The sequence below is a fragment of the Xiphias gladius genome, chromosome 20 (assembly GCF_016859285.1).
Source record: "Xiphias gladius isolate SHS-SW01 ecotype Sanya breed wild chromosome 20, ASM1685928v1, whole genome shotgun sequence".
Classification (NCBI taxonomy): Eukaryota; Metazoa; Chordata; class Actinopteri; order Istiophoriformes; family Xiphiidae; genus Xiphias; species Xiphias gladius.
Genome location: NC_053419.1, coordinates 10,571,925 through 10,595,941, shown reverse-complemented (window position 1 = coordinate 10,595,941; position 24,017 = coordinate 10,571,925). Strand labels below are relative to the sequence as shown.

The following is a 24,017-nucleotide window of genomic DNA, read 5'->3' as shown; positions in this document are numbered from 1 at the left end:
TCTCTATTCCTGCCACAAGTAGTAGAGGCTGGACTACCTACAGGGCGAAGAGGGCAACTGTCCCAGGTTGTCTGTCTGGAAATTACCTTGTGGTTATTTAATAAATTACGCATTTGTCTGATAATATGCACCAATCAAGTAAAATAAAACTGAAATGGTCATGGCTAACAGCTCATTTCTGCCCCAGGTCCGCCCGCCTAGGAGCTTAATCCGGCCCGCAAGCAAGCTTCTTTTTTATTTATTTTTTTCCTCCCTGCCCTTGAAAGTGGCTGTAGCCTATATGCCACTTCAGTGAGAAGCTGAATGTTTGTCTCACCTAGTTTTAAAATATACTCCATACCCTACATGTCCCAGAAGAAATTTCTCCTGATGGAGCTTTTTTTTTTCTGTAATAGTGGGAGTTTTCCTTTAAATACACTGCAGACTCCGCCCACCCAGCCCCCCTCCGGCAGACTCCGGAGTAGCGAAGCAGCAAACCCGACTATTGGCCGACGGATACCTCGGGAGTGTATGAAGCCGATCGTTAAGTTCAGGCTCAGTTCGCCACACAAAGTCACTCTACGTTAGGTAACGATGAGTACGTCGGAGTCCTTGGATCGAATGGAACTCTGTGAAAGCCTCTTGACATGGGTAGGTGATCAAATACGAAGTTTGGGGGCTTCTTTTCCCTGGCAGACAGCTCTCCGGCGCCGGCGATGCTAGCTAGCAGACAGGGCTCATGCTAGCTTGACGAGCTAACGGGGGTAACGTTAGCAGACTGGAGGAAAATGACACGCTGGTTACGTATGCAGGCCAGCTGTTTGCTGCTTTAGCTGCTGATGTGTTGCTTGCTAGCCGCCAGCAAGCCACCTACCCAGTCAAGACTATAATTTTGGTTCCAGCTAGCTCCGTGCAACCGGGCACTTAGCGAGCTCAACTTTCCTAATGCTCTGTCGTATATTGTAACGGGGATAAAACGGCAGAGACGCCGGCCTTGTTATGGTTCAACGTGTTTTCCTCTGGATTAAGCACATAACGTTACAGCGCGCCTTCTGCTTTTAGTCTGAATTCCTGTCATTGTTGCCCAGTGTATCATAATGTCCGATTTCCCTTCCCCATTCCTTCCTCCGATCAAAAATACCAAAGGCAAGGAAGCTCAACGGGCGTGGATTTATAACGTTTCCCTAAATATGTATAGTCAAAGCTTGAAAACAGTGATCTAAACTACCCAGGGGGGGGGGGGGGGGGCATCAGACTGTAGGATCATGTGCTAGCTTTGGTGCATGTTTACATTGTTGAAATGCAGCTTTGTGGCAAGAGCTGGGGCAATATTGATCAAGTATATGTTGGGCATGGCACCTGGTCATTGACAATGTGCTAATGTTTTGGGTATGACTGTCGGTGATTTGATGCAACATTTATTCTAAAACAGAGATGGTTTGTCCATGTTTTTACTGTACACTACAGGCATAAATGTCGGTAGTGTACAGTGAAAACATGCATGTGGTGTTGGTTATAGTGGAGCTTAGTAAAGGCAAACTGCCCTGCTTGTGCATAGTCATGTGCTTCCTTACGTGTCATGTAACCACGCTTGAAATCAATTTGTGGAATCCCTTTTGTGAAACTGAGGGGTAGGCCCTCCATAGCCTCTTTGCTGAGCGTGAACATTTACAGTATGAAAACAATAAAATTAAGTCTTTGCATAGTGACTCTTTGTTGGAAGTGAAAGCTCTGAAAGAAAAGCAAAGGCCACGTTCAAAATGACGGTTTTAGTACAAAATGTATTCAGCAACTTGGTAAATTTAGTTGATGCACAGTCACAGCCAATCTGCATCCTGTGTCTGTCAGTGCTTCACTGTCACCTCCTCCTCTTGTTTTCGCAGCTTGGCTTGTGTACGACAACTCAGAATGGCCTTTATTTATGTTCCCAGTAATGATGTGGCTAGCAAACATTCCTCACATACCTGTTAACTGTAAAGTCACAACAGTCACAGTGTGACTGATTATTACTAAAACACATGAAACCTGTACCTTTTCCAAAGTAGCAGTGGAGGTATCTGGGCAACTGTGTCTGCTTTAGGTCAGTGCAATAGGATGGCCACATAGTTTTGATTTAAGGGATGCTGAGAAACAAGAAGCTGAATGTGCTTTATTATTGTAGTTTGTGTGTAAGAATGCCAAAAGTAATGGCTGCTTATCATAAACAGTGTTGCCACATCCACATATACAATATAGTGTGTTACTCCACAAAATGATATATCAGCAAGCTGTTACTTTTGAAACCTGTGTTCATTATCTTACTGTTCTTAGTCAAGATGACTAAATAAAGAAATATAGGGATTTAGGATTTTTGGGGGGTTACATTCGAGGCAACTTACCTTTTTAGATTTAACCATTAAATCTGTCAGCCAAATACCATTGCATTAAACTGACAGGTGTTTTGTCCATCCCCTTTATATCCATGAGGGCAGGCTAAATAACAGAAACACCTCTATGTATAATGCAGTGCAGTTAGATAGAAACACAAACTACAGCCTCCAATATTATACAGTTGAATCAACACCTCTCTAAAACATTCTCAATAAAAACTGAACATTATAATTGTCATGAAGGGAGAACTGTTGTATTAGACTGCATTAGTTTTAGCTAGGTGTACCTAATAAACTGCCAACTGAGTGTGTAGCTGCTCTGTCAGCCATTTTTTTTCATCTGGTGGTTCTTGCCTGTTGTACAAATCGGTTTGTCTAATAAGATAATGTGATTTTACCTCATGACACTGTAGTCACTGGAAAATAATTATAAATTAAGTTTTTCTTTTTTTTACCTTTGTTGCATGAAATAGTTTTTTTGTTGTACAAGAAAAGAATTAATTTCAATTGAGCAGAGCTATTGATGTAACCTTAGCTGCACACATGATTGTGGAATTACAGTAGCAGTTACAGTTATCAGTATACATGATGAAACTTTTGGCTCATTTCACCATGTGCACTGATAACTGTAATTAAGCATTTTACGTATATATAAATAGATATCTTTAGCTCTTCTGTATGAAGGAAGTGATTACTCAACAAGAAAATGAAGTACGTGGCCAACAACTAGGTGCATTGGCTGCATTCTGTCTGTGTTATTTTTGTAGCTGAAACCACTCCATCAGGCATCAGATGCACATTCACTGTTACTGTCAAAGTTGTATGAGGTTGGCATGTGTGCCATTTGTTTCTTATTCTTCCCACTGGAAATCTCATATAATCTAACCACTGAGCTGGCCAATATATCGTGCTCCCTGATGTGGACATTTGGGCACCTGTCACAGTAACAATTTAGTATTTTGACAAATATTCTCTTCACACAATTCCTACCCTTACGCTATAAAGCAGAGGCTTCTGCAGCCCATTTTTTTAGTCCTAATCATGTGACGCATGCTTTTTCCACAGCTTAACTGTCTCCTTTCCCAACTGTTTCCAGAAACCCGTACGTGTGGATTTCCTTTTTTGACCACAGTCTGCCCTCTCTGTGTGACTTGTGTATGTCCATACTCCAGCTGTGGATTTTGTGATTATTTAAGACAGTATTTTCAACAATATGAGATTGTTTATTTTGTTTTGTTTTCTGTGTTTTTACAAAACTGAACACACATTAATTTCTAATAGATTAGAAATTCAATTATTTATGACAGATTTGTAGTGATTGTTTTCTGTTTTGTTTCCATTTGTGTGCTGCTGCAATTTTGTCATTTGCACAAATTATTGTGCATTTGAAAGCTGTGGTTATCATGAAAAATGAACCTTTTGTTGAAGCACTCTTTTATCAGCCCTTTTAGCAGATAACCATGGATGATGCGATCAAAGCAGACCGATTCTAATCTGGTAAAACTATGGAACATGAGCAAATCTTGAACTAAACTAGAACCTCAAAATGCCTCAGGTCATATGATGCTTTAGTTCCAGATTAAATAGTTTTCAATCATCATGTTGCATCTTACACAGTAAAAAAATAAATATGCCTCCAACTGAAAAGTTATATGAAAACAATTAACTGAAAGCAATAAGAACCCACATTAGCAAGGCTGAAGTGTAAGAAATGTCTTACAGGTTCTGAAGGAGTGATTGTGCAGATACTTGTAGGGAAATGTAGATAGAAACCCCCCAATATTATAGCATTCCAAGGGCCAAAAATGACAGCTACGGGTTCAGATGAATATTGCTGTTGAAAGCTTTAAGCCTAGTAGCTATGAGCACCACAACAGGGTAGCTACTAAGGCAGTCTTATGTTATAATGAAGGGAATACAGAAAATATTATTCCAATACATGCAAAAGTGGTTGTTGACCCTTTTACTCTGCAGTCAGTGCTTCAAGGTTCAGCAATTTAATAGGATCATAATAAGCTGATTGGGAAGTGATCCTGATGACGCAGGGGGCATGGCTTAGCCGAGAGCTATCTGTGAAGAGTTCTGATGTTACAGCTGAAATCAACAAAGTCGGATAGCTCCTATTAATTCTTTTACACTGAGGGGCATCGATCCTCAGTCCAGGAAGAACAACTGAAAAGTTAAGTACAAAGACTAAATGTTGCATACAAAGTTTCCACAGAAAGACATTGTTTTCAGTCTTGTAGCCAAAGCATCATAATTGGAAGCCTGATTCCGCTAGCAAATTGCAAATAGACACATGTTTCAGTAATTATTCCTGAAGTTTGAATACACAAAACTTTTATTCATTGATTCTCATACATTTCAGATGGATATCCACAAAATAATCTTATTTATATTATGTATGGTTTTTAGAAAAAGCTCAAGATCATACCTAGTTTGGTGGTACAATCAGCTGTTAGCGATATGTTTAGTCAATGGCAGATTGAATTTTTTGGCCAATTTAATTACCAAAATAAGTGTGTCTGTGTGTTTATATGTCTGTCTGATCAGCATTCAAGGCATCATTTGCAACACAAATATTTAACTTCTCAAAGCATAATGTATGTGTCATCAGTAATCGCTATGAAGTGCTTAAAAACAGGCTTCATTCACTGGCGGTTGGTACCCTACACAATGTTCTAAACGTCATAAAGCCACTCCTGCACCTGCAGTGTTCCGCCGTGGCTTTTCAAGAGAAATCACATGGGCCTATGTCATGTTTAAAGGCTTTGTAATCCACTGGTTTGTATGCAACAGTTTTGTTCATGCATCACACAGTCGAGCATGTGTTGCTATAGTTTAGGATTTAAATAAAGTGTGTTTGTGATGGGCTCGCTCATCCTATATTTTCTTTACTTCCACGTCTTTCCTGCAAAAGGAAATGACGCAGATCCAATGTTGCTGCAGTGGAGAGCCATCACCAAGTTTAAAACAATAGGTCTGCATGCAACCATTTCTACCATAATATTTGTCTTGTTTCAATTCCTATTCGCACAGTGCCACTCCAGGAGAAAAGTGAAATATCTTGCTACTTTATCCCACCCGGTGTAATGTATAATTCTGCGTTCCACAGTGCTGCACGCATGTTAAAAAGATGTTTATAATACAATGTTGTTTCATCTGTCTGAAACAATAATTTAATTCTACATTTTTGACAGCAATGGTTTAATTCCTACTCTATAGCAATCTCACGAGCCAGTATTGTTCTTATAGTAATTAAACATAGAAAGTCAGAATGTAACCCACTCTAGAGAATAACATAGCCTCACAGAAAAGGGTGTGATCTTGCTTGTTCTGTAGTATAAATGTGACAGTACTTTTGTAGCTGAACTGGTAAATTATGGAGCGAACACTGTGTGGGTAATTGAAGTGGCTAAGGTTTTCTCAGTCTCTCACTGGTAATTGGTGTTATGTAATAAAGGGTATTGTTTTGGTTCTGTTGTGTGTTGGCTCTGGGCCAGTGGCTGGCTTTAGCTACTAGCTGCCTGACTGATACACAGAGAAGCGATCTTACTGGTACTCGGCTGCCTGAAAACCCCGGAAGTTAGTCGGTAGGAATAGGAATGATGATACAGATGTTTTGAGAGTGATCAGATGTAGGCGGGTGTCATCTGGTTGTCAAGTCAGTCATTTGAAAGATGTCATACATACAGTCATACAACAGTAATTCAGGAAGCTTAAGACTTTACTCAATGTTAGAAGTTGATTTTAAACAACATTTGGAGTTAAATTTATTTATTTATTTATTTATTTTTTTTTTTGTTGGTGCAGCAGTTTTACACAATGTATAAAGGTGCACTTATATAAAGTCTTGACAAAATTTTAACCAGTGACCAAATTAAATCAACAGCAGTCTAAAACCTTTTCATTTAGATTGTCTCAATTTGTCCAGTGATAGCATGCATGTTATCGAGTGTCATGTTGCCTTCCTGCCATGTGAAGTGTGTCCTTTGCTGTAGAGTGTCAAAGGTCTTATTGTTTACTGGTATCCCTCTCTGTCTTTGCTCATAAATATTAATGTAATGCTCTTAGTTCCTTGACGAAATGCTGCTCAATATCCCAAACCTATACAGTTGGTTCCAATCACATTAGGGCAAGTCAGTAGTTGGAGAAGGTGTTGTTCTTCTGTCATGTTTATTTTAAGAAAGTTGTCTAACAGGTCCACAGCCAGTATTTCTATAGCCGTGGATTTAGATGGCAGTAAAGTAAAATGACATATTCTTGCTAACCCAATACTTGTAGCTGCTTTTCAAAGTAAAAAGTTTCTAGTCATAAGAACTTTGAATGGATTTTACCAGATATTGGAAATAATGAGAAGGTGAAAATATATGTGACTATGTTAAAGTCAAACTTGAGTTTGATTTAAAGCACTCTGGTCAGTTCATTTCAACCCAGTTACCTCATGTGGATCCAGGATAAACCCTTCATCAGGGATTTAACCTGTGTCCTAGTTGATTGGCCAAATAGTTTGAAAGACTGCCTATCTGTTGAATCTGTTGTTTGTTGCATTCCACTCTGGGTAAATCTGCAACGAAGGCCTCATGAGCTGCATGTTGTATTTTAGCCATGTTATGAAAAGCGAGACAGACAGAACGACATGCAGGCAGAATTTCAACCTTGTTATTTTCTACCTGTCAGAAATCTAACATTCCGGCTCTCAATTTCCCCTCCTCTTATGGCAAGTGGACCTTTGGCATGCGGACTGAAGAATATTCACTTCTGTCTGGGCACCAGACTTTCAGGAAACGAAGTAGAGAATAATAAGAAGGGTGGAAGGGGAACAAAGGCATGCTAACTGAGGCAGTTGAATAGGAATAAAAGGGGAGCTGCTTCAGTCGACACAGTAATATACTTAAAGCACTTGCCCTTCCCTTTCTACCATCACTGAGGAACCCCAACACTTTAACCCCCAACACCTATAATGGAGCTGCTCAGTGGCCGGCAGGTAAGACTGGTTAAACTGGGCAGCTTCCAGTTGTGAAAATTATTGAGGAATTGTGAGTTTGAATAGTGTCTTCCCTAAAAAAGGGTGTCGAAGCTTTTCATGTAAAATGTTGTTGAATTTTTTTGAGCAGATTATATTGTAGGTCAACTTAATAAACTGGTCAGTAAGTGTAACTACATATATTTATCCTTCACCGAGCACTCAAAGTGTGCATGTCTGTTTCTTGTTTAGATCCAGACGTTTGGAGTGGAGGCTCCATGCAAAACAGTAGAAGACTTGACGAGTGGTGTCGTCATGGCCCAAGCTCTACAGAAAATGTAAGTTTTCATTTCATAAATGCAGCTGATGACAAAAGCAACATTTGTTAGCAGCTGCATTTAAATTTTAAAAAAAACCTTCTTTTTTGCAATATTTTACGCAATTGCAGGCGTGTTTTGACAATCCTGTGCAAATTGAAATATATGTTAATAGAATATACTTGAATGTTCAGGAACACAAAGGTGCTAATGTACTAAAACATCCAGTAGGACTGTCACTGCAGGCCCAGCCTTTTTCTCATTCAGTTTCCTAAAGCTGCAGTTTTGGAAGATGCCCCTTCTTGTTAGTACCCATCAGAAACTGGCCACTTTGTTTGTGCTTTGCTTATTCACAAAATCACACTTAAGAAAAACTTCATGCTTTCATTCCCTATCCCTTTGTCCGTCTGATTTTGTTTTTGTTTTTTTTTGTTTTTTTGTTTTTTTAGAGATATAGTGTATTTCAATGACACTTGGATTAGTAGAATCAAGCCAGAGGTTGGGGACAACTGGAGGTTAAAGGTAAGGATCAGACATCATTTGGTTTAACAGAAAGGATGCATGGTTGAGGTTTTGTGAGACCAGTTTGATTTTTTTTTTTTTTTTTTTTTTTCCCCATTAGCTGAATGACATAGCAGACATGTCCAAGAGTGAAATAACAATATCTTTATCCAGAAATAGTAATTATAGAGGTATGTTGGTACTGCATGTTCCTAATGACTTAGGTGATCCCACTGTTACTGTGTCACATTTTGAAATACAGGTTTATTCGATATTGGTTCGGGATAAATTTGTCATCAGTGTTTGTAACATTTTTTTGTCAGTCTCAGTTGATATCACCAGTATTGATATTCCTAATATTTTGGGTAAATGTCTACATAAGTACTGTCTTGTTTCAGGTCAGCAATCTAAAGAAAATTCTGAAAGGCATCCTAGACTATAACCAGGAGGTAAGAACAATTTACTGTTTTGAAATAAAAAGGCTTGATCAGTATCTAGCATTCAGACTACATAGGCCGTGGTGTTGTTGGTAGGGAGAAGATGTGACTACCTACTCCCCAGTTAAGCCCTTTAGCACAATACAGGCCATGATAATCCAATTGTCTTATAATGAAATATTTAGATTTTTTTTTTTTAAACATTATATATCCTTTGCTCCTGTTAAGGTCTTAGGCCAGCACATTAATGACTTCACACTACCAGACATCAACCTCATTGGGGAACACTCTGACGCAGCAGAACTTGGGAGGATGCTACAACTTCTACTGGGCTGCGCGGTCAACTGTGAACAGAAACAAGGTACATATTCCCTAGTCTGTGTGTGTTTGTCTTTCTGTGTGTGTGATGTAAAAATGTATTTTGGAAAACATTGTTTTTTGATATCACATTGCGTTAACATCTGACTGAGAAGCTTGAATTTACCTCATAATTATGTCTCTTTTTTCTCTGTGTTCTCCAGAATATATCCAGACCATAATGATGATGGAGGAGTCAGTGCAGCATGTTGTCATGACAGCCATCCAAGAGGTAGAGTATCCTGCTATTTAGACTTGGATCAAATAGTGTTTGCAGATAATAGTTGATTAATGTGAATAAAATGGGATTGGTGGACAGATTTTTTTAACATAAAACAGGGTTGCGGGTGGGATTGGGATGACTCATCTGCAGGATCAGATGGTAATCCTGTGGGAGTGCAGGATTGAAAAAACAGTCAGCCTCTCCCAACCATTAACCTATTTTTGTTTGTTTCTGTAGCTGATGAGTAAAGAGACTCCAGTGACAGGAGGAAATGACTCATACGTGGATCTAGACAGACAGGTATGGAGACTTAATTGAACCTCACTGGGGTGCCTTTTAAAGCAGTTCTGTTTTCTGACAGTGCCATCAATAGAATCTCAAACATCAGAAAGAATTTGTAGTTTCACGCAGTGAAAATGAACAGTCTTTACATTTTCTTCATACCGTGTAGAATTCAAAAATATCTAAGTTTAAATGTAAATGACCTGGATTAAATAGACTTGTATTTTGAGGTACAATATTGAACATTCACAAGCCAAAATCTTTGAAATCACACATACATACCCGTCAGTATCTGGATTTTCCACTGAAACCTCAACACCAGTGTCATTACACACAAAGCATTCACTATAAATCATGACCCAGATCTCCCCCTCAACCCATGTTTCACCCTCCTCATTTTTGGCCACAGACCCGTGAAACAGCTGGGACCGTGGAAAAGCTTGCTTCAGCAGAACCCCTGTACTACTGTACCGTCATTATGTTGTGTTCAAACTGCTTTAAAAACATCACCAGACTTTTTTTTTCTTTTTTTCCTTTTTTTTGTGATTGTATTTATATAGCCTCAGATCCAGTATTTCTCTGAGATGTTAGTGTTTCTGTAGTCTCATCCAAATGGAAATGAAATCTGCAGGGTTTTGATATGTGGTCTCTTTCTGTTCTCAGCTGAAAAAGACAGTTGAGGAGCTGAACGATGCTTTGGCTACCAAGGAAGAGATCGCCCAGAGGTGTCGTGAGCTTGACATGCAGGTTGGTGGTCCCCCAATGAAAAGAATGCCATTATGACTTGCCGCTGTACTCAAAGGTATAATTTGAACTCTTGAGTATCAGGCATTACTCATTAATCTTGAACAATGATCATTTTCTCAAGACAATAAAATTTGAAACAGTTAGTCTTTATCTAGACAGAATAAATTGGTGAAACATACTGTAGATAAATGAGTGTTTGTCTTTTGTACAGTAATTGTATAGTGTATGTAACTGATAGTTTATCAGGTTAAATATATATACGGTATAAATACATAGTATTTCCACATCCACCCAATTAAGTTTTATTACTTTTTCTGCAATGTTTGAACATCTTTTACTATCTAACCTATTGTATCATATTTTTACAGCTATTTTTTTGGTTACGCTTTAAAAGCAGCTCCCTTTTCTGCGTAATTACACTGTAATTAAATGGTATCAAACCCACTGATTAGCTGATTTATGTACCGCTGTTACATCATTTACTTTTCAGATTGATTTTTTTTTTTGTTACCTTAACAGTGATAAATTGTGGCAAATAGAGAGAGAATATAGCTATCTTTATAGCAGATGAACATAATTGACATTGTTATTCTAAATTTATTTTCTTCCAGTGACACAGCTACTGCAGAAAAACTGAGCTGTAATTTAAAGGGTTACCTACTCTCCTGTTAAATCATCTTCCTCTTATTTCCTGACTATTTCAATACTGTGTGCCTTGCTTTAAAGGCCCTCCATGTCCAAGAGGAGCGTGATAGACTGAGGTTAGAGTTTAATGAGCTAGAAGAGAGGGTAAATCCAAACTTTCTTTTCTTTCTGTCACTTCCTTCCATCCATGATGTGTGGTGTGTCTAATAGTCCTGGATTTTTTTCAGTCTGCTTGCACCAGCATCCCTTTTGGAATCCAGATTGCCCTTCTCCTCATTATGTGTGCATGTGTGTGTACATGTTTGTGCACAAGTGTTTGTGCACACGTAAACTTATTGTCCTCTCGGGGCACACCAGCCACAACTACAGTTTTGTGTGGGTGTGTCAGATGTCACCCCTTCAATAATAACCTCCTGCCTTTTTTACCTTGTTGTGTTCTCATGCTTTCCCACAGCAATAGTAGACAGCAAAGGACCAAGGGGAAAGAGTCATTAAATGACATTACATGGCAGAACTGTTGAATACATGTCAAATATTAACACACTGTACGTTATTCATATGTTATGTTCCAATTTGGATTTTTCCTTTGGAAGTGCACATCAAGAACCTTTTTGTTTAAAAAAAAAAAAAAAAAAAAATAGGATCAGGAAGCAATCAGCAACACCAGTGCACGTACTGTAACTCAATACCTGTAAGAATTAAATACATTTTCCTGGTTTGAGAGTTAATATTTGATTCCCACCTTATTTCCTGCTTTTTGATTTGTCCTGATCATATCTTTGATGTGATATAAGCTTGGTGCAGTGAGACATTCAAATGGTGTACATTTTATCCATAGGAGTGTTAAACCAAATGAAAAAGCAGTCATAGTCAAGTTGTGATGGTTTGTGAGCACATTTAAAAACCCTACAAAACACATTATACAGGTGTAAGAAACAAAGTTCAGTCTATAAGTCTAGAGTCAACATATAGCCCTGCCACAAATAATGCACGAGCCACACAAAAATGAAAACTAAACAAAAGTCTATACAGTGATGCAGGCCTAAAGTTTAACCCGAAGTACTGCTACATTGCTGCTCTGTGAGTCAGAAGACATTAAATAAGATGCCTCTCACTTCCTCACTTACAGTGGATATCACTTACACCAGTCTAGGCTTATAGAAAGGTGACTTCCCCCAAAAAGTTAAAAAAAAAACCCAGTGGTATTTATTTTAATGTCCAAATATTTTTGAAAAAGGGTTATTGACTAGATCTTGACAAATCCAATAACAATCCGGGATGGTAGTGAAAAACAACCAGCTTCTGCTTTTGCTTTGTGTGGAGTTTGATTCCCTGTCTATCACATTGAGAAGACAACATCAAACCATATGTAGCCCTCTTTGCTATGTCGGAGCTTCTTGGTTTGTGTGTGTCCTTGCTTTATTACTGAAGTTGATGCTGCAGTGATAATGAATTAACCTAATGGACTGAGTGCTGTAAAGAAAATGTTACATGTGCGTTTAAGTAGTTTGAGAGATACAGTTTGAAAGTTTCAGTGCCATTCTTTACTAACTTGTTTCCCTCCCCTGCTCGTCTTCTCACTATCTTTTTAACATCCATTCCATCTCTACCTCTCTACACCTCTCATGCTCCCTTTTATCATTCTGTTCTCTGTGCCACCCCTTTTTTGCCTTTTCCTCCACTTTTCACCTTTCCTGTTATCCAAATCTCTGTCTTCTCCCTATTCACCTGATTCTTTGTATCTCAACACTGAACCATTTCTTTCTGCCGTTTCTGCTCCTTCTTTGTTTTTCCTCTGTGTTTCCATTCTTTGCCCTCCTCTTCGCCACTCTTCCTCCCACAGGTGGCAGCCCTGCAAGAGGAGAAGAGCAGTTTGCTCGCAGAAAACCAGGTCCTGATGGAGAGACTCAACCAGTCTGACTCCATAGAGGATATAAACAGCCCAGCTGGACGCAGACACCTCCAGCTGCAGACACAGCTGGAGCAACTACAGGAAGAAACTTTCAGGTGTGCAGTTGCTTGATGGAAAGAGATTTTGTCACATATAAAAAGTAGGAGCTGGTTTCACTGAAGGTAACTTCACAGATTTTAAATTATTATTGCTAATTAATTTTAGGTTGGAGGCAGCAAAAGACGACTACCGGATCCGTTGTGAGGAGCTTGAAAAAGAACTTTTAGATGTAAAGTCACAGAATGAAGAGCTTGTGTCACTGGCTGATGAAGCTCAGTCTCTCAAGGATGAGATGGATGTCCTTAGGTAAGTTGGGATGCAAAAACTTGGCTCTCCACATAGTGTGATTACCCGAATAAAGCGCACTAAATAAGAGAAGAGATTCTAATCATTGTTAGCACAGCAATCTGGTTAAACCCCAGTGAATCACAAGTTGTAATATTCATTGTACTACGGATAATGTTTGTTGTGTGCATATTTAGAGTGCATTCAAACAGGATTACTGGCGATCCTAAAGATGTACGAGGTGATAAAATCCTGTTTTTGTTCTGGATTTTTATAACCCATGAGAACCTGTATTACATGGAATTTATCAAATTGATAAGTGTTTGTGACTACTTGCAATGAACATGGCACTAAATTAAAGATAAAAAATATTTGAGAAGTTGTAATTCTTGCACCAAATGCCTAATGGGTGTGAAAATTAGTCAAAAAAAACAGGAGGAGACAAAAGAAAAATTATGCATTCTTGAACCACTATCCCGTTATTTTATATTTCTGTTGTTACAGGTGTGTTGCTACACAAACAGATTTTTAGTAAAGCTTTCTGCCTCCTTTCTGTTGTAAATGTAACATAAAAAATGAAACTGACTTGTTTCCCTCCTAGGCATTCATCAGACAAAGTGTCAAAGCTGGAGGGCACAGTGGAACACTACAAGAAGAAACTGGAGGACATGGGACTTCTCAGGAGACAGGTACACAGTCATGCACCGACAACACAATGAACTCCATACATATTTCTATTATTATTATTAAGAGTTTTACTAAATTGTTCTCACCTTACAATAAATTACTTAGTAGCCATTGGTTTGTAAGAAATAACATTTAAGTTTAAATTATTTATTTATTTATTTATTTTCTCTCTCATCACCCCATGTTTTATGTCCATATAAGAAAGAAGTTAGACAGCACAGCTTACGCTTCTGTTGGTATTTTCCAGAACAAGCTTATGGAGGAGAAGAACACAGTGTTAATGCAGACCAACGTCAGTTTGGAAGAAGAGCTACGAAAGGCAAATGCTACCAAGGGCCAGCTGGAGACGTACAAGAGACAGGTACCCAACCAACAGCAGTGTTGACTTTCACAAGCAAAAAACATCATTTATGTTACCCCTGGCTGGACTAGGTTACTCAACTTACTTAGATACTATGTTATGATACTCACACACCCGTATATATAATGTCTTCTTTTGAACTGTCCTCTCTCTGCACAGGTGGTTGAGCTTCAGAACAGACTGTCGGAAGAATCTAAAAAGGCTGACAAGATGGAGTTTGAGTACAAACGCGTCAAAGAAAAAGTGGACTCCCTACAAAAAGAAAAAGATGTGTGTTCAGTTCACTTTATTCATAACTAACAAATTGAATTGGTAAAGTGTAAAAGAATGACTCAACATTATTACTTGGCAAAACAATATATGTATGTTTTTCATAGAAACATCCCGAAATACATGTTCTCAGACCTATTGATGGAATCCAATATAGTAAAACCAGTGGAATGTATCTAACTTTGTAATTTAGCATTTTACTAGTAAATTAAGACCAAAGGCTGTAAATAACCTTTAAATGCTGCAGTTTCATAAAGTTACTTGAAAATGTGCTCAGTAGAGCGCAGACTTCCGCCAAGGCCAATGTCAGAAAACTTACACCAGACTTCAGAGGACAAAATTCAAATTCATAGTAAATGATCCGGATCTGCCCCAAAATTGAATGGGTTCTTCCCTGGTCCATGCCCCATCCCTCCACCGACTTTGGTGCAAAACGGTTCAGTACTTTTTTGTGTAATCCGGTCGATAAATAAACAAACCAACTAACAAACAAAAAAACGACCCGGATTATCACATAACCTCCGTGGCGGGGGTAACTAGAGTGATAGCTAACTGGTTGACATATGACAAAATCTATTGGCATTTAGTACATCGAGAGCTACACAATTCCCTCCACTTTTCGTCTTTTTTCTTTGTGTACCACTCATTCACACACTTTTCTCTCTGTCTCCCTCGGTAGCGTATGCGGACAGAGAGAGATTCGTTGAAGGAGACTATTGAGGAGCTACATTGTGTCCAAGCTCAAGAGGGACAGCTTACATCAGGTAGAGAAATGTCAGAGTGGCTAAACCTGAGTAGTCGAGCTTGGTCTTTTTGACTATAGTCAGTTTGGTCAAGCCTAAATAAGTTGGATTTACCCTGTAATAACGATACTATCTGTTTGCCCAGGTTTGTTCCCATTGGTCAGCAACGATGGCTCCGATTCGCTGGCTGCTGAGATCACCACCCCAGAGATTCGGTATGATTTTGGACCCAACCTTTTGTTTCACTTTAGCCATTTAAAAAAGAGAAGGTAGTGATATAGAGTTGTTGATGGAGTACAAATGTCATGTAATGTGTTTATATTCACTGGGTTAGTTAGTTAAAGGGAATGTAAATATCATGCGTAACAGATGAAGAAATATCACAGCAAAGTATGTAAAAAGTATGGGGGAACATCCATCTGTATTGTTTATTTTAGAAATACTGTATATTGTCATACAAAAGACATAAATTAAATGCTAAAAGCACACCAGTCAAGATGAAGAATAAGATTTGAGCCAACAGTTGGATCCTCTTGTGTGCGTGTGTGTATGCGTGTGCGTGTGTGTGTGTGTGTGTGTGTGTATGTGTGTGTGTGTTTGCGCGTGTGTGTGTGTGTGTTTGCGCGTGTGTGTGTGTCTATTATGTTTGTGGTGCTGTTCACTATTTCGCCCAATTGTTTCTAGCCTGTTCCTCCTGCTCTTTCTGCCATTTTAAGGTAGATGAGAGTTTGGCCTAAAAAGAGCTGTCTCTGGAGTGAGTTATGTAATAGTTGTGCGTGAGTTGCATCAGCCTGACTGCTGCTCTCTAAGAGGGCTGGGTTTTCTGTTGGTAGCATAAAGTGCCTGGATTTTATCTCAGCACTTGCACACCTAGAAAAATGTGGATATCGAAACCCCAATCTTCCAAAAGCTGCTTATGAAAAAAAGAAGAAAAAAAAAACGTTACTTGAGTTAAACCAGTCCAGGCTACTTGTTACCCTTCAGAGGTAGAGTAATGAAAAGCTGTTGTGTCCGGAGGTGATGTAATATCCTGCAAGCATTCAAAGAGCAAAGTGAGATGTTGCAATAGCAATGTTTCTATATCTAAAGAAAAGAACAGTGTGTGAAATGCAAAATTGCTAGCTGGGTATGTGGATGATTCATGCTCATTTATGTCTGTTGGTTGTCAGTTCATGGTCTGATTGTAAGTGTGAAAAGCTGCAGTAGTCTGTGCCTAATTCAACCTAGTGCTTTTATAAGCAGCATCTGGAGTTACTTTTTACCCATCAATTTTCTTCAAACACAGCCAGATAAGCACCTGGAAAAGCAGTTATTCCCTCAGTGTACTGCAGAGTAGGATTCAGAAATCCGGTTGTTTGGATGTAATATTTTGACCTGAGTACAAAGACTCATTCCTCCTTTTTTACCTCCCTTTGTACTGTGTACACTGCTCTGTTTTGTTTGCTTGGGTGTCTTTTCTTCATTCTTATTTTATGATGCAGAAAAGAAAGAAAGAAACAGGCAGCTGAAAGTACTGTCTGTCTGTTTCAGCAATTCCGCTAGATTTGTATATAGAAGCGAACAACACTGCTCAGTGAAAGCTATGAGTTCTCAATGCTACATTTAACAGGCTGTAACTCTGAGAGGAAACACATGGACTGAAGAGCAATGCAGTAATGCAAACTGGATAATAAACTTCTGCAAACGCATAGTTTTATCCTCGGGACACAGTCGGGGAGACAGTGCAAGGTATAGCATCATCAGTGGCTACTCGGTGGCTGTCTCAAACCTGTTTTTAGCACCGTGTTGTCTGATGGTCCAGCTCCTGTAGTATTACAGCAGCATTGCAGTAGTGCTGTTGCTGCAAATGATATAGGAGCAATTAGACAATCCAGAAGATCTGTTGCATAACTCCGTTACATAATAGGTGTATGTAGAACTGGTTAAGTTTGAAAAGGGCTAACATAAATTTCCATCTTACACTTATATTGGCTGATGCCTTTAAAGCAGTTTTATATCTGTTTGTCTATATGTAGTGTAGAATTTTAAAGCAATGCTGATGCTAACACACTACAGAAACAATTGCTGAATCTGGACTTGTGTATTTGTTTCTGTGCAAACATGCAGAGTGGGTCCTCGCCAAATAGTAACCTGGGACAGATATATTAATTACATACAGAACACATGCACACACTGATGGTCTCTTTTTGTCTTTATCCATTTATACTATGATATCAGAATTCATTTTAGAAAGAGATATTGAGGTAAATATTCTGTAGGGTTGCTGAGTACAGGTGTAAAACAACCAGTATTTTGTTTCAATTAAATGTGATCAGATCGTGGTATTTGAAAGGAATTAACGCTCCAGTGTGTTTTTGCAGAGAACATTTGATTCGTCTTCAGCATGAGAACAAGATGCTAAAGCTGGCCCAGGAGGGATCAGACAATGAGAAGATTGCACTGTTGCAGAGTCTACTGGAGGATGCCAACAGAAGAAAAAATGAACTGGAGACAGAGAACAGGTCAGCATAAGGCACAGCAATGTGCAGATTAGCGACATTAACAGCAAAAGAAAAGAGGATAATTTGTTCATGGCATTTGCTTAGGAAAACACTGCTACATTTTCTTCTCCATATCTCATTGGAATTGAATGAAAACAGAGCAAACACAGTATTCTACTACCTAGAATCTATTGGTTTGTTCATGCAGTTTTGAGAGCCATTTTTTTGACTGTGGGGAGCTTGTGTTTCTCTGTGTTGGAACGTGGATCAAGCTCCCATTGCCCCACAAAGACTTTCTTTGTCTGTTGTGGAACTTTAGTAAGTGACCTTTTAGCCAGAAGTCTGAGTCTCTGATTTTTTTTATTTTAAATCTATCACTGTATAACTTGCAGTTTTCTCATTGCTTTGTTAAAACTATGTTGTCAGACTGGTCGTTTGTGCCCTTTATCCAGGTTAATCAATCAGCGTTTGATGGAGGAACAGAGTCAGGTAGAGGAGCTACAGAAGACTCTTCAGGAAGAGGGCTCCAAGGCAGATGATGTAAGTGATGAAATGTTTTTCTATTTTGTGTGTGTGTGTGTATAACTCTGATACCAGTCGAAATGTTGGCAACCACCACAGAAAGTCAAATTCCCATCATACCACACCTTGTGAATAAAGATGGTCCACAAGACTGCAGTACACTGCTCCTCCTGAGGCTCCAGGTTATTATATTTTATCTAAAAAAGTGACGTGTAAAAGTTACTTTTTTGACATAAATGAGTTAACAGTTTTACACACAAATCAATTTTGATTTCCTTTTGTTATTACTAACTCTTCCTAACATTAACCCTTTCTAACAGCCATTGTACCCATGATGTTTGTGTGTGTGCTTTTACATTATTTTCTATGTTGTAGCATTAGGAAATGGTCAGTTCTCTGGGATGGTAACAAGCTTTATGTGCTGAAGACATTTGACTGGGTTAAGAGCCCTGATGGCATCAGTGAATTAAGTAAATGCGAGACCCTCAGACCCTCATAAAAATACAACTTTAACAGATATTGATTTTAAAAAAAGGAAAATCCTAACATATAAATTACATGAAAATCTGCAACATACATTTGCTCTCGTTCATATTAAGATATTTAACTTCTGTCCCATCTGTGATCCCGAAACACAGAGGGAATATTTCCCCATTGCCTTTTTCTTTGTTGCTAGTCATCCCCAATCCAGTTTCTAGTAGGGGACAACTGGTATATAGGAATAGAAGGTTTCGCTCATCTCCCAACATGATTTATGTGTGAGAGAGCGCTTGCAGGCATGTTGATCACAATCGTTGTGTGTCTTTACTACATAATTAACCTTAATCAAAAACGTTTCTTTTATTTCGTGGGGGTTTCTGTTTCTTTTCCGGACAACTTGTGTAGATTTGGCATCCGACCACCGGCGTTTTCAGTCTTGCTACAACTTTTCACTCAAGATGAATAGAACACTTGCCGTATTTTCAGTATTTAGAGATGCAGTCCCTTTATAAAAAAGAGAACACAATAAGTAGAGAATGCAAAAACTGCTTTCCTTAATGCATCATCGCAAATATGGAGGAAGGCCTTAGGAAGACCTTTTTATTCAAGTAAAATTATCAGTACAGTTTTGGTCATTTAGGCAAGGAAGTGTGTGTGTCAAACATCAGGTGCTAAGATGGGGAAGACGGATCAATCTGTGTTCTGGACGCTGTGTGGGTGCTGCATGTTTGGTTTGTTGGAGCCACCTTGTGGCAGTCACTAGTAGTGCATCCTACTGTAAAGAGAGGAAGTAATGCAGCCAAGTTAACATACTTCAGCTAGTTTCCTAACCTAAGGTAATATCTGTTAAGGATATTTACTTTTATTTACTGTGATACCTTTTACTTGCTGTGTAATACTTACCTTGTCCTAGCTGCGATTTCAGTTTGCTACTGTTTTACAAAAACAGTAACTATGAAATGGAATCCATGTTCTCCTGGATTTATTTGAGTAGATGTCTATGCTGACTAGATATCTGGGCACACAGACCCCTAGCAAAGCCAGTACACTGGATGTCAACCTTCCACATTTGGCAGGTCTGAGATTCTTGCCATTCAGTTGAATACTTGTACTTTTTTTTTTTTTTTTTTTTTTTTTCCAAATAATGCTCCCACTGTAAGGCAATAGTAAGTATATCTTTGTGATTCCAGACAAGTTCCCTCTTCAAGACTTTGCTCTTTTCTTGACGTAGAGTTTTTTGACTTCTTAAAGCAAATGTGTAACAACTCAGAGTGTAATAAATTTGCACATTAAGAAAACTGTACATAATGTAATGCCAATATTGTTTTGAATATATATCATATTTCTAGAGAATAATTAAAGAACTCCAAGACAATATTCCTTTACAATAAAATTTCAATTTAAATAGCCAAAATTAAGAATCCAGAATCATTGGATTTTAACTCTGTATTCAGCATTTTACTGCCTTTTATGTATTTGTTTTACTGAGTTGCTACACACATATAAAGGTCACGCAGGTACAGTATCTTTTCCTGTTAGAAATAGAGAGGCATCAGTCCTTAGTGATACGCTACATTTAGATTCCTCCTCCTTAAAGAAACCCACCTCTTCTTGTTCCCTGATGCTGTTGTCTTCTAGTTTAGAGCCAGTCTGAGCATTTAATCTTCTTTCCAGGACTCTACAGATTTCTTCTTTGACATGGTTTTGCAGAACAACACCTTAGATACCACATGGATAGTGGTGCTACCTATGGCCAGAGGATCAGAAAACATAAGAATTAAAAAAAAAAAATAATAATAATAATAATAATAAGAAGGTGTCTATATTACTTCTCTATTGATTCCCTCTTTTGAAAATTTAACATCTTTGATGCTATATATACCACTATGATGATCTTTTCCAAATATCATTGACTCTGCATTTCCCTTTGTTGGATGCGATGGGAAATGTTCAGAATTTTGTCGAATATATTTCACCCTTGACCAGACAGGCACTGTACCTGAACTTGTATAAACTATGTTAAAGTGTTTGGTATATATCTATCCTGCAGGGAAGCTGTACATGTTGTCCCGGGTGCCCAATCCTATTAATTGTGGGGGGGACTTGTATTCAATATTCCAAATAACTAAAGAATTTATCATGGAGTGAAACTGAACAATTTCAGGGACTAGCATCACACACAAATGTGGCTGCAGGTACAAAAAGTAAAGATGAACCATAGCAACTGAAGTGCGCTGCAGTTCCTACATTTATCCAACAGAGTAGCTGTTTAAATGATTTTTTTGTTTGTTTTTTCCGAAGATGTAAGATTTGTGTAACATAATTTTCATTTTGTCTTTTTTAGTCTTCCATTCTGAAGAAGAAATATGAAGAGCACATGTAAGTGATCTTCTTAGAGAACCACTTATGTTTTACTTAGTCAGGATTATGTAAAACGTAATTTGAAGAGAATTTCAAGTGTCCTTGTTATTTAATTCTGGAGTGATAAACATGAAATATTAGACCAAATTAGGCAAAAAACATTTTTGACATTAGTGCTTTGTTCTTTCCGTCAGTGAGAAAGTACGAGAGTTGAACAATGAGCTACTGAAGAAAAACACCTTCATCGACGAAATGGAGCCTAAATACAACACCTGCTGTGAGTTTGGAGGCCTGCTAAATTTGGAATGTGTGAAGTGCACTTGTAGCCTATTGACCTTCATTCTCTCTTGCCATCCATTCTTGTTATTTTTAAATTTGAAATTGTTTCATAATTATTTAATGTGTCTTGTCGCTGCACAGATAGGACACTGAGGCCAATAAATGTATTATTCAGTTCAAAAAGATATGGACAGGAAAAGACTATTATATCTTTTATGTTGTTCCCTCTCAGCCCAACGAGTAGAGGAGCTGGAAGAGGCCTTGAAAAAGAAAGATGAAGACATGAAACAGATGGAGGAGAGGTATAAGAAATACCTGGAAAAAGCCAAGAGTGTGAGTATATTTTTCTTGAGATCAGCAGAAACATCTTTTGCACGCTGTACTGTAAAAAGTGATACTTGTAGGTGTGGGTCAACAAGATAACTGTGTGATTTGTGATGTGATTGAATGTGTCCTCTCCAGGTGATCCGGACTCTAGACCCCAAGCAGAACCAGGGCTCCGGTCCAGAAGTCCAGGCCCTGAAGAACCAGCTGCAGGAGAAGGAGAGGATGCTGCACTCACTGGAGGTAATTCAATCAATTAAGCATTAGAAGAGCCAGATGGTCTGGAACAGAAAGGAGTGGACTCAGGAGCTTGGAGATCAATGGGGTTAAAAGGTCAACTCATAGATGATCACTGACTGGAGAGGTGTGTGTGTGTGTGTGTGTGTGTGTGTGTGTGTGTGTGTGTGTGTGTGTGTGTGTGTGTGTGTTAAAACACAATGGAAATATTTGGACAGCCGTGTGTAGCTTAATGTGTAGCTTAAAAAATTCTTGCATTTATTACATTTTTGTGTCTTTATTTTTTTCTCCAAACAGAAAGAGATTGACAAGACAAAGAGCCAGAGAGATTATGAGGAGAAACTGATTGTGTCAGCCTGGTACAATATGGTAAGAAGGACTTAACTGTGATACCAGTGACGTTTCACTGATTTTGTCCTCAGCAAAAGTATCAATAGTCATTAGATACAAATTCATTACATATGGAATTACACGTTTCTTATCTGTTGAATTTTAATACTCTAGACATCTTTCTAAAATACATTTAACACTCCCTTTTTTTGTGTAGGCTGAAAATAAGAAGTCATCAGGCATTTTAACCACTAGAGGGCAGTAGAGACTGTTCAATAAGGTTAACGGGCACTGTGTGCTCTGTCACATATTTGATCAAGAGCTAGCGTTAATGTTCATGAGTTGCCACTAATGTGTTTGGGCCAATTCTCTTTCTCATGCATCACGGTGAGTTGACTGATAATAGCTAATTCTGTGTTTGAACAGTTTTGGGCTCCTGCGTGAGCTCTGGCTCATACTGTGCTATTGTGTCTCCATCTACTTACTGTTTTTATACTGATAGTGACCTTTAAGGTCACGAATGAGACTCACTCGGTATCTTTTCCCAGGGTATGTCCCTGCAGAAGAAGGCAGCTGAAGACCGACTTGCCAACACTGGTTCTGGTCAGTCCTTCCTGGCCCGGCAGAGACAAGCCACCAGCACACGCCGTTCCTATCAAGGCCACGTCCAGCCAGCTACCGCAAGGTAGATGGCAGCAGGGCCGAAAAATACTGCGACAAACTACTACAGATCCCCTGAACTTACATACAATAGATGTGCCTTTTTTGAGGCACACTGTTTCCATTCATTTCTAATGGAAGTTCTTGTTTTCCTGCATTCTGCCTATTGATTATCTTTTTTTTTCTTCTTGATCAGATCCATGAGGTAGAGATGCCAGGCAAGGCTGTCCAAATCTTGCACCACTTTATTTCCTGATTAAGCATATTTTACCCTGACTCCTGCGTTACCAGACTGCTACCCTTTTCAGCCCCCAACAAATTTAATAGGGTCCGACTAAAACACCCTCTCTTCCTCCCTTTCAACCACTGCCCTTCCTCAATCTGTACTCTGTGGCAGACTTTTGCTAGGCAGGTAATCTGGACCCCGAGGTTGAGAAGGCTCGCATCTTCTTGACAAGTTACTGTCGTTTTTGTTTAGAGGAACTGCTCTACCTGTTCATGCAGTATTAATGCACATCTCTACCTGTGATAACATTTGAGGTTCATCTTCTTTTCTGACTGGAGTTGACAGATTTTCTGTCCCGCATTGCCTGTTGTAACTCCTATGATGTAGCTTTAAGAAGGTTTGAAGCAATTTTCAGTTTTAATTTTTTATCAAAAGAAAGATGCAGTATTTTCAGAAAGTTGTTCCTTTGCCTTGTCATTGTGTTATAGAGAATCAAATACATTGAGGCATAGGAAGATGTATGTATGTATATGTAAGTCATCACATGTAAATGTTCCATTTGCTTGCTAAATGGTCTGAATGATTTGTAATGGAAGTACATGGTTTAAAAAAAAAAAAAAAATAAAAAAAAAAAAAGTCACCTGGCGGCCAGTTAACCTCCTTTCCCCCCTTCCAGCTCCGTACTGCTCTTGTTCTCCTGCTCTTTGTTATCCTCTCCATCTGCTCTCCTCTACCCATCTACTTACTCTTCATGGACATGCCTGCTTGTGCTTCCACACTGCATCAAGTCTGTTACTATTCAACCAACGTGTTACAAACGCCTAGGACAGGGGCAGAATATCACAGTATAGTCTGTTAATGAACCTGTTGATTTAATAGGCCTTTTCTGTAGTACTTGGGTGTATCTTGATGTTGGCTAGCTGCTTCAGGATACCTCGGTGACATATTTCCACATCTGTTTTTATTTACATGGTTGGAGGACAGTTGGCATCAGCAAG

The 24,017-nt window shown here is 38.7% G+C and overlaps 1 protein-coding gene across 3 annotated transcripts; it reads left to right on the top strand.

Moving 5' to 3' along the window:
- The first annotated feature begins 468 nt into the window (after positions 1-468).
- On the top strand, positions 469-23,644 carry hook3 (hook microtubule-tethering protein 3). Of its 3 annotated transcripts, XM_040157419.1 has the most exons (25): positions 469-630; positions 7,567-7,652; positions 8,081-8,153; positions 8,531-8,581; positions 8,798-8,930; positions 9,091-9,158; positions 9,387-9,449; positions 10,095-10,178; positions 10,905-10,967; positions 12,667-12,830; positions 12,940-13,080; positions 13,661-13,748; positions 13,994-14,107; positions 14,267-14,377; positions 15,057-15,141; positions 15,266-15,335; positions 17,481-17,621; positions 18,053-18,140; positions 20,947-20,981; positions 21,158-21,240; positions 21,475-21,575; positions 21,705-21,809; positions 22,101-22,172; positions 22,682-22,818; positions 22,990-23,644. In XM_040157419.1, exons 1-25 carry the CDS (start codon positions 574-576, stop codon positions 23,000-23,002), a joined length of 2,226 nt encoding a protein of 741 aa, XP_040013353.1. In that variant the 5' UTR covers positions 469-573; the 3' UTR covers positions 23,003-23,644. The 3 variants fall into 3 exon arrangements, with proteins under 3 accessions (XP_040013353.1, XP_040013354.1, XP_040013355.1); XM_040157420.1 differs by lacking the exon at positions 10,905-10,967; XM_040157421.1 differs by lacking the exon at positions 10,905-10,967 and having other exon boundaries at positions 22,682-23,644.
- The last annotated feature ends 373 nt before the right edge of the window (positions 23,645-24,017 follow it).